This window comes from Theobroma cacao, chromosome 3, assembly GCF_053813885.1.
Source record: "Theobroma cacao isolate CCN51 chromosome 3, ASM5381388v1, whole genome shotgun sequence".
Classification (NCBI taxonomy): Eukaryota; Viridiplantae; Streptophyta; class Magnoliopsida; order Malvales; family Malvaceae; genus Theobroma; species Theobroma cacao.
In genome coordinates, this window is record NC_142641.1 from 14844951 (window position 1) to 14855774 (window position 10824).

General features: G+C 34.6%; 1 protein-coding gene across 1 annotated transcript; it reads left to right on the forward strand.

The window, feature by feature from the left end:
* Window positions 1-217: 217 nt before the first annotated feature.
* Window positions 218-6124, forward strand: LOC18604515 (sucrose synthase 7-like). The gene is made up of 15 exons (XM_007037040.3): window positions 218-373; window positions 471-603; window positions 704-858; window positions 1031-1223; window positions 1328-1446; window positions 1555-1771; window positions 1875-1970; window positions 2065-2238; window positions 3311-3427; window positions 3528-3694; window positions 3810-4034; window positions 4108-4674; window positions 4808-4946; window positions 5020-5189; window positions 5919-6124. The coding sequence occupies exons 1-15, from the start codon at window positions 273-275 to the stop codon at window positions 6034-6036; spliced, it is 2691 nt and encodes an 896-aa protein (XP_007037102.3). The 5' UTR covers window positions 218-272; the 3' UTR covers window positions 6037-6124.
* Window positions 6125-10824: the final 4700 nt, after the last annotated feature.

Sequence of the window (10824 nt, forward strand, 5' to 3'; positions counted from 1 at the left end):
TTTAGTTCTACTTTTTGTGATATCTTGGAAAAAGAGCAATCTATTGATGATGGGTATCTGTCTTGTTTCCAAATCAGATTTCCCACCGATGACAATAAAGAATGTTCCTTGACCTCCTCCCTTTCCTAGCCTTTGCAGTTGCACCATGTCTTTTCTTGATCTCGGTCACTCTATAAATATTCAAGAGTATAAAACAAGATGCAGCAAGTCTAGACTTTGTGGGTTCATAATCCTTATTGATTCGGAGTAATATTTGCGTTGCTGTTACTGAAATGGATTCCCGCCAACCCTTGAAACGATCCGACACAATTGCAGAGAGCATGCCCGATGCTTTGAGGCAGAGCACCTACCATATGAAGAGATGTTTCAGCAGGTATATATAGCGGGCATAGAATAATGCATTTTAATCAGTGGAAATATTCATTTTAATCAGTGCAAAGTTTGACCCTGCTTTAATCTCCTGCCAAAAGGTTGGTGGCAACAGGAAAAAGGTTACTGAAACGTCAACTTTTGATGGAAGAAGTAGAGAAATCAATAGAAGACAAGGTTGAGAGAAGCAAGATCCTGGAGGGACTAATTGGTTTCATTGTGATATCCACTCAGGTCTTAACAGCTTTTAAACTGCAAAGGGTTTTTTTTTTTTCCTTTTTGCTTTTTGGTGGGATACTCTGATCAACTGTGCATTGAATCTAAAAATTTGCAGGAAGCAGCTGTTGTTCCGCCATATATTGCTTTTGCTGTAAGACCAAATCCTGGTTTCTGGGAGTTTGTTAAGGTGAACTCAGAAGACCTCCATGTAGATGCAATTAACGCTTCAGAGTACTTGAAGTTTAAAGAAATGATCTTCGACCAAAATTGGTATAAATTATATTTCTTTTCCCTTTAGTTACAATGGATTCTTGAACTTAGGTCTAGCTCCAGCTCCAGCTCCAGCTTTTGCTACTTTCACTTGGTTGGAAAAAATTAGAAAAAGAAATTAGTTTTCAGTAGAAACTTGTCAAGTCTCAGCTGTGGTTATTTTACGGTGTAGGTCAAATGATGAGAATGCTCTGGAAATAGATTTTGCTGCCATTAATTACAATTCCCCTCACTTAACTCTTCCGTCTAGCATTGGTAATGGAGTTAGCTACATCTCAAAGTTTATGTTCTCAAAGCTATGGGAGAGCTCCGAAAGCTCAAGGCCACTGCTGGACTACTTGTTGGCCCTTAATCACCAGGGGGAGGTAACCGAAGTAGCTCCATTTATTCTTTTATTCCAATTTTCATTATGTAGAGATGCATTGCAGACTATTTGGAGAATCATGAATGCATGTACTTGGAATTTCAGGATCTCCTAATCAATGAAACTCTAGATACGGTTGCCAAGCTTAAAACAGCTCTACTTACAGCTAACAATGTCATCTCCGCATTACCCAAGGATACGCCATACAAGAACTTTGAGCAAAGGTTATTGTATTTTCCACTTTCCCCCCACCATAGCCCAGCTACTTTAATAGCAAATATACAAGCTAAAAATATTTTCTTACGTTTTCAAATGTGCCCATAAATATTCAGGTTAAAAGAGTTAGGTTTTGAGAAAGGATGGGGACACAATGCAGAAAGAGTTCAAGAGACAATGATGACCCTTTCTGAGGTGCTACAAACACCGGAACCGGCAAAACTGGAGTCACTCTTTAGCTGGCTCCCAACCGTGTTTGGGATCGTAATCTTATCACCTCACGGTTACTTCGGGCAGTCAGATGTCCTCGGTTTGCCGGATACTGGGGGCCAGGTAAAACAGAAACATACATTAAAGATGGATCCAACTGCCAGAAATATGCTGATTATGTTTACCATTACTTACAAAATGTTATCTATTATGCAAATTTAAACAGGTAGTTTATATTCTTGATCAAGTAAAAGCCCTTGAGGAAGCCTTGCTACTCAGATTTAAACAACAAGGCCTGGCTGTGAAGCCTCAGATTCTAGTGGTAAGCTACATATATACGCAATAGCAACTGCGAAACAGGAGGGTGCTTACTACTTTGTACCTTGTCATCAACATGGCATTTTGCAATATTATAGGTAACTCGTCTTATTCCGGATGCTCGCGGAACCAAGTGCAACCAAGAGCTGGAGCCGATCATCAATACCAAGCACTCTCACATTCTTAGGGTCCCATTCCAGACAGATAATGGGGTACTTCAACAATGGGTTTCGCGGTTTGACATCTATCCTTATCTAGAGAAATTTGCACAGGTATTTGCGTTTGCGTTCAGTGTCTAATATTTATTCTTGCTTTGCTGTTTTTTTTTTTAGAAAATTATGAAAAATAATCTTTTTTGATAAGGGCATTTCAAAAGTAACTATCAAAATAAATTTAATTATTTTTAATCATATTTAATTATGACTTGACAAAAATACCCTTAAAACTATTTGAAATAAATTAAACAATTCATCACAATTTCTTCCAATTTATATCTCTCTCACCATCTCACTCTCTCTAATTTTATCGATTTCTCTCTTCGGCATTCATCTGCTATATTCTCGATTTCTCTCTCCTACGTTTTCAGATTTTTCTTTCTTGCGTTTTCAAAACACTAAGCAATGGTTTTACTGTATTTTGATGGGTGGCTATTTGGAGAATTTATTTTTAGGTATTTTGGATAAAATTAAAATGATAAAAATGATCACAGATGTTTAAAATAGTTTTTAATTTAATCAATTAGGGACCTAAACACCAATAAACTCAAGAATTTTAAATTTATAAACCTAGGTTTTCAAAAAAACTTTTTTTTGAATTTTAGTCGAAATAAGTGTTTTAGATAAGAAAATTTGTATTTTGATTTATGAAAAAATGCTAGAAACACTTTAATCGGTGTCAAATTGTCAAAAACACAAAAAGAAATGAAGAGAGTTGAGAGGATTTGAAGTTTTGATTCGTAAGTAACAACAACATTTTAAGCATTAAAGTGTAACAAAATATTTTTAAATATAGGGTGTAACAATAATATTTTTTAAACATGGAGTGTAACAACCTTTTTAACCATGGCGTGTAACATGTTTTTGCACATAGAGTGTAACAACAATATTTTTTTTCAAGATGGCATATAACAATCTAACAATGGCGTGTAATATGTTTTTGTATATAATGTATAACAACCTAATCAGTAGTTTCATTAAAGATAATTTTATCTAACTTAACTAAAAATAATTAAAATTATAAAAAAAAAGTTATTTTTGAAAATATCTTACCTTTTAAGGACTTTTTTTGTTCTACCATATGGAGTTAAACTTATTTGGAATCTTGGATTCTCTCTCTCACGACTAGGATGCTGTTGCCAAAATCCTTGAACACATGGAATGTAAGCCAGACCTCATAATTGGAAACTACAGTGATGGAAATTTGGTGGCGTCTCTAATGGCTCGCAAACTTGGAATCACTCAGGTATGTAACTGTCTTTGATTAGTTCAAACAGACTCCTACATAAATTATTTCCATCAATGAAACAATTGAGCTGCACTTATTACATCTTAATATATGCCAGGGAACTATAGCTCACGCTTTAGAGAAAACCAAGTATGAAGATTCAGATGTCAAATGGAAAGAACTAGAAGCAAAGTATCACTTTTCATGTCAATTCACTGCTGACATTATAGCAATGAATGCCACTGATTTTATCATAACCAGCACCTATCAGGAAATTGCTGGAAGGTTGTATTTTTTTTACTTTTTAACATTAATATATGTATAATATCATTAACATATTATAACATGAAACCTTATCTGAAACATTGACTCAAAAAGTGGTGAATTTTCTTTGATCCAGCAAGGAAAAGCCTGGACAATATGAAAGTCATGCAGCATTTACCATGCCTGGACTTCATCGGGTGGTCTCAGGCATCAATATCTTCGACCCAAAGTTCAACATAGTTGCCCCGGGGGCTGACCAGTCAGTCTACTTTCCCTACACAGAGAAAAAGAGGCGTCTATCCTCTTTCCATCCAGCCATTGAAGAATTACTCTACAGCCAGAACGATAACAACGAGCACATGTAAGACTCAACTGGACAACATTATTGTTCGAGGAAACTAGGGGAAATCCTAATTTTATTTTGCTTGAAACAGTGGCTTTCTGGCAGACCGGAGTAAGCCGATTATCTTCTCTATGGCAAGACTTGATACAGTGAAGAACATTACAGGTCTAACTGAGTGGTATGGAAAGAACAAAAGGCTTAGAGATTTAGTAAATCTCGTTGTTGTTGCTGGATTCTTCGATCCATCCAAGTCGAATGACAGAGAAGAACAAGCAGAAATTAAAAGGATGCATCAGCTGATGGAGCAATATCGACTTAGGGGCCAATTCAGATGGATAGCCGCTCAAACCGATAGGCTTCGCAATGGAGAGCTGTATCGTTGCATTGCTGATACAAAGGGAGCTTTCGTGCAGCCCGCACTATATGAGGCCTTTGGTCTGACTGTCATCGAAGCAATGAACTGTGGATTACCCACATTCGCAACCAACAAAGGAGGCCCAGCAGAGATAATTGTAGATGGGGTCTCAGGTTTCCATATCGATCCAAACAATGGGGATAAATCCAGCAACATCATCGCTGATTTCTTTGACAAGTGCAGGACAGATGCTGAACATTGGAAGAGAGTGTCAGCTGCAGGACTCCATCGCATACAAGAATGGTACCACACACTAAAACGGCACCAATGAAAAAGTTTAGCCTGGGAAATTTTCATTGAATATCTTGAGTTAATTTATCTTGCATTTATTTGAATATCCTGAGTTAATTTATCTCGCATTTATTTGAATATGCAGCTATACATGGGAGATTTATGCGAACAAATTGTTGAACATGGGATCTATCTATGGATTTTGGAGGCAGTTGAACAAAGAACAAAATCTAACTAAGCAAAGATACATTCAACTGCTCTACAATCTCCAATTTAGGAATTTGGTGAGTGATTTTGGACATTATTCATGAACGGTATGCCATTATATTTTTCTCACCTGCGAAGTTAATGTAACAGGCAAGGACTGTGCCTATTCCAAGGGAACAAGCCCAAGTACATCTGCCCTTGCCCATAACTAAACCCCAACAATCAACAGAGCTAGATGCTCCAGCTGAACCCCAGCAAATACCGCCACTTGTGGTATCTGACAAAGGCCCTCAACCTGCTGCAGAAACTTCGCGAACAAGGCATGCCATCTAGCTCTGACTTCTACTCAACCTCATAATCTATAAATTTACTTGCATCACAAGCTTATGTCAATATGAATTGGGCAGGTCCGGTTCGACCCAAGTTTTTATGAGTTAAAAAAAATGAGTTAAATCGGGTCAGTTCATTTTTTATATGGATCATCAAAATCTCAACTTAATTCACCTTTTACTAACTCATGGGTTGGGTTCGGTTGGACTAGTCTATTTTTTTAAAAAAAATTATTTTTATAATTTTACTTAATAAATTTTTTATTAATAAAATTATTTTATGATTTAATTCATAAATGAAAATTATTAATTTGATAAGTAAAGATTAAACACATTGAAATATATAAAATAAACAATATTATTGATAATTAAATTATTAATTTTATATAGTTAAATATATAAAATTATTAAATTAATTAAAATTATCAATTTTTTTGACCTATAGGGCTGGCCCGCCCCAGCCCACCTCAACTCTCTGATTTAGTGAACTGACCCATTTAGGTTTGATTTTAATATGAATTTAAATTTTTAGGCCCACCCCATCCCATATTTTATAAAAAATTGGTCAAGCTCATTTTGACAGGTATACTTATGACAGAAACGATAATAAGTGCTAAAAAAATACAAACAAAAGCAGCAAAGTAAAAGAACATTTAAATTTTTCCATCTTGAATTTTTCCCTTGCTTAGATCTAACTTATTCAAAATTCTTTGGTCACAGGGTTAAATCTTTGCAGCGGAAGAAGACTAGCTATTTTCACAGATTGTGCTTCATAGTTGGTTATCTCTTGCTCATTTATTATGTCCTAAGAAAGTTGTACTACAAGTTTACATGGTAATGATGAATGTAAATGTGAAGGACAGAGACCAAATATTATTCAATTTGTAAACGTTTGTTAATGAATAAGATGCTTTCAAAGCCTTAAAGCATAATTACATTTCTCTTTTTTTTAAATTACATTTCTAGGCATAAAGGTTTGTGTTTTTCACTTTCAATTCTAATCAATTATAAACGTTTAAAAATTTGCTATTTCTATCCTTAATATTATCGAAACATAACTTTGTTAATCCTCATGTTAGTTTACATAACAGATTTGGTAATGGAATGTTTACATGGACGTAATGGTGGCCAAATGGTATTACATGGCATGCCACATGGATATATTATCCACATGATTGGAAAAATTATGGAAAAATAAGTTATTAATAAAATGTAATAAACTAAAAATGATATGAGAACATCTCAAAAATGAAAAAAAATGAAAAATGTTCAAAAGTCAAGATCCTGCACCAAGTTGATGCAAAATTCAACTTCAAATATTAGGTGCCATACCATAAGGTAGTATGGATATCGGATCCTTGAGCTCCTTAAGCTCTGTTTGTTGGCTCCATTAGTTTTTGATGATAATAAAATATTCTCATTTCATTTGTGTCTAATATTTATACTTAAGTGTGCAAGACAAAATTTATATGCAAATAAATTATCAATCATTAAAATGCACATATCAAAGAGCATAGAAATAAAGAAGCCACAATTGATCAACAAGACAGAAGCCTCTTAGTCGATTAATGAAGAGTTAGTCAGCTAAGATTTAAATCAAAAGTTGGCGGGCTTAAGAGTGTTGAGAAACAAAACCAACTTAGTTGACCAAGAAATGAGTTAGTCGACTAAGTGTACACTACCAGAACTACCAGAAACTGGGAACAGAAGACAGAGATGACTTAATCGACTAAGATATCAGTTAGTCGACTAAGAGCATTCTGCCTACAAGTTTGAATTCTGCACTAAAAGACAGATTAATGGCTAGAACCAACTTCCAACTGTTTTCAATGGCCAAAAAACTGTCAAACTACCATCAAAGCTGTTTCTCCAAGTATAAAAGAGGGTTCCAACGGGCTAGAAGTGCATTAAGGCTTCCAAGCACACACAAAAGAGTTGAAAAACTAGAAAATATCCACTGCAATTCACTGCACTCAACGCCCATCCTTGTAATTATATTTTGCACTTCAACTTATACCACTTAGATAAACATTGTGATCATAGGTACACTTCTTTTTCATTTCTCTTTATGTTCTTAGAGTGAAAGGGCCAATCTAAGGGGTTCAATCAAGTTAGGATTGCTTGTTTGTATTAAGGTTTTAACTTAGCCTTAAAAAGTTAGGTGTTGGGTTATAGTTAAGCCTAGGAAAAACTATTGTGAAAGGTTTTGGCTAAGCCTAGTAAAAGTCATTGTTAAGCTTGGTGAAAGCTTGTGAATTTTATCGGTTCTTAGTGGATTGGTGGGAAAATCCTTGGTTGGATAATCAAGGTAGTGGATGTAGGTCTTGGACCGAACCACTCTAAATTCTGTTGTCTTATTTACTTTGTTTTTATTTTATTTTCATTCTTTCTTTTACCTTGTATTTGTCTACACTTAGAGACAATTTTTTGAAAGAGTCAAATTGTGCTATTCACCCCCCTTCTAGCACATTTAATTGGGACTAACATTGTTGATGCCAAATGATAAGGTGGTATGGATATCGACTACTATCCTGCACCAAGTCTATGCAAAACTCAACTTCTATACTAGCTGTAAGCCCTGTAGTTCTTCCGAAATTACATTGAAAAACTCCCTAACAATTGGCACATCTATAATATCACCAACCATTACCTGAGCATCCATAACTACTAGAAAAAACTTTTGCAACCTTACCTCAACAACCTCCTCATTATTGGGATTTGATCCCATGCTCAAACATGAAAATAATCAAAAAATTAAAAACATAACACAGCAAGAAAATAAAAATACATTTAATCAGAGAAATAGCTGAAAACCCTCAAGATCAATGTTTGTGTTTTTTATGTAATTTTCAAATTAATTATGAACACTCATAGATTCAAGTATTACGTACCTTACTTTAGATAGATATCGTAATCAAGAGTTAATTAAATCCAAAAAACACTTGTAATGAAACAAGTAACTCGAAAAGAGAATAAGACAGTTTAAAAAATCCTACAGCTGAAATCTTTGCTTCCTCACTTTTAGGATTTGTCAAATCTTCAGCCACTCAAGTATTTGGCCTATAATAGTAATACACACAGTTACCGAATAAGATCTTCTTAAAGGTAGGATTTCACTTGTGCCAGCAAGTTTTGTTTCTAAAACAAAAAAACCAAAAGTTCTTACCAAATCTTATTTCTATCAAATAAAGAAAACTGTTTTTCTTTTCTTACTTTTATGAAACGACTAAGAAGTGGTTAAAAGCTTAGAGTTTTAGTTAGCTAACATAGCATATTTATCTAGCAAAACTAAGTTGTAACCCTAGAGACAACATTTGTATTTTTATTCAATTAAGTCTTTAAGAACTTAATTAATTTTCTCGATTTATTTTGATCTATTTCAATTAAGTCCAACTTAATTGATTATCCTTATTTAATTTTAATCATGTCACTTAATATGTGTAACCCATTAGGCTTCTAACATGTTGGTAATTGTCTCATTCCATTTTATGGTGGAACATGACCGGTGCATGAACCTAGAGGGATATAGCTTGTTAGGCCTAAGTAAGCCTTTTTAACATAGATCATTAAACATTCATCAAAGCGGAAGCATCTATAAACATCCATAGGCATACAATATCAACCCATTCATACCATCATACGCAACATTACACATATATGGAACTTCTCAATATATTAGTGTAAGTGCAACATTTCATATATTATCAGAGTGCCACATTTCTAGTGCATCATAATATTTACATGTCTCAACACCCTCGAGTGTCCATTTGGGCTCTTGAGCCATTATATATATTTTAACATAACATTCATAATGTCAAGTGCCCAAACATTTGGCTACATTAACATAACTTGTTCATAATCCATTAAAACACGTTTATAGTCTATAAACATAAATATAATATAGACAAACTCACCAGTGGAATAGGATCCGACTCGCTAGGCATTAAGAGGCTACTAGACACCTACTAATGAGGAATGAATGAATCACGTCTCCATGACACTAGCTGCTATCAAAAGAGTTATCATTGATCTAAAACAAAAATAATAACAAAAAAATAACGTGTTAGTCACAAAGACACCGTAAGTGGATACAAGGAAGGGGATAAGCCAAAGGATATGAGTTTTTCGTAACTATGCAATTACAAATACATATGATTCATAAATCCTTTCACATTACCATGATGTTTATGAAACATAGCATTTAATCATCCTCTAAATAATATTGCATGGAAAACATCTTTGCGTAATTCATTAAAAACCATTTAATCATGAAGACCTCTTTCAAATCTCTTGAGAAGCCAATTTTCCAACGATTCTATCGATACATGAAAGGAATCTATCAATACCCTTGGTAATGTATTGATACATTTCACACAGAATGCCTCCTATAGCATTCTGTTGAAAATGTATCGATACATACTTCATATCTATCGATACTTTTCTCACAAAATCCAACTTTCTGGGCATTTTCTTGAATCTAACTTATTCATAAGTCTTTGTAGCATTAAGAGATCATTCCCTAGGCTAAGGTTCGATCTAACCAAGTCAATATCACCACATTACAGTGTGAATAATATCATTAATACTCATATAATCATAAACTAGGCATTTAAGTGTAAATCATGTGGTAATACTCATTCAATCATTTCTCTAACTCATTAATCTCATTCGTCATAACATTTTAACTATGAATGGGTCCATCCCATTCTGGCGAATAGTGGTTTAACCCCCACTATTTTGGATTCCTAGCACGCTCTCGTGAATGGCACACCGCCCTCATCCACGATTTATCGAGTAGTCCCACCTCACTCAGGCGGGTAATGGACAAAGCCTTGACTACTGTTTAGTTCACCTCGCGTGAACAATCATCAAAGCTATGTGAGTGACACTTTGGCATCAACCACAATCATCATAAGATTTCTTAAGCTTAGGATCGTTCTCATCCTTACTTGCATCATGAACATCTAACATTTCCATAAATCATCATCATATGTAGTCTATAGTGTATATGATTATCTCAACACATATATCTCATGGCATACATTTCATGACCTCATAAATCACTTACATACTTAACCCATAGTGTATATGACTATTTCAGCACATACATCTTATGGCATGCATTTCATAATCTCATAAATAACTCACATGCTTAGCCCATAGTGTATATGACTATCCCACCACATACATCTCATGGCATACATTTCATAACTTCATAAATAACTCACATGCTTAGCCCATAATGTATATGACTATCCCAACACATACATCTGTTGGTCCCAAAGAGAGTGCTAGAAGGGGTGAATAGCACTTTCAAGATAATATGAAAATTTTTCCAAGTTAAGAGTTAATTGAGGGAATTTGATAATGGAAGTTTAAAGCTTATCGAAGGAGTGATTTAAAAGTTAAAAATAGGAAAATAAGATAAAGTAGACAAAGCACAATGATTTATAATGGTTCGGTCCCCTTGACCTACATCCACTAGCTTGATCTCCCAATCAAGGATTTCAAACCAATTCACTAAAATTAGTGAAATTCCCAAGCTTCCACCAAGCTTTTACAATGGCTTTTCACAAGCTCAGCCACAACCTTTAATAGTGGTTTTTCCCAGGATCAACCAAAACCC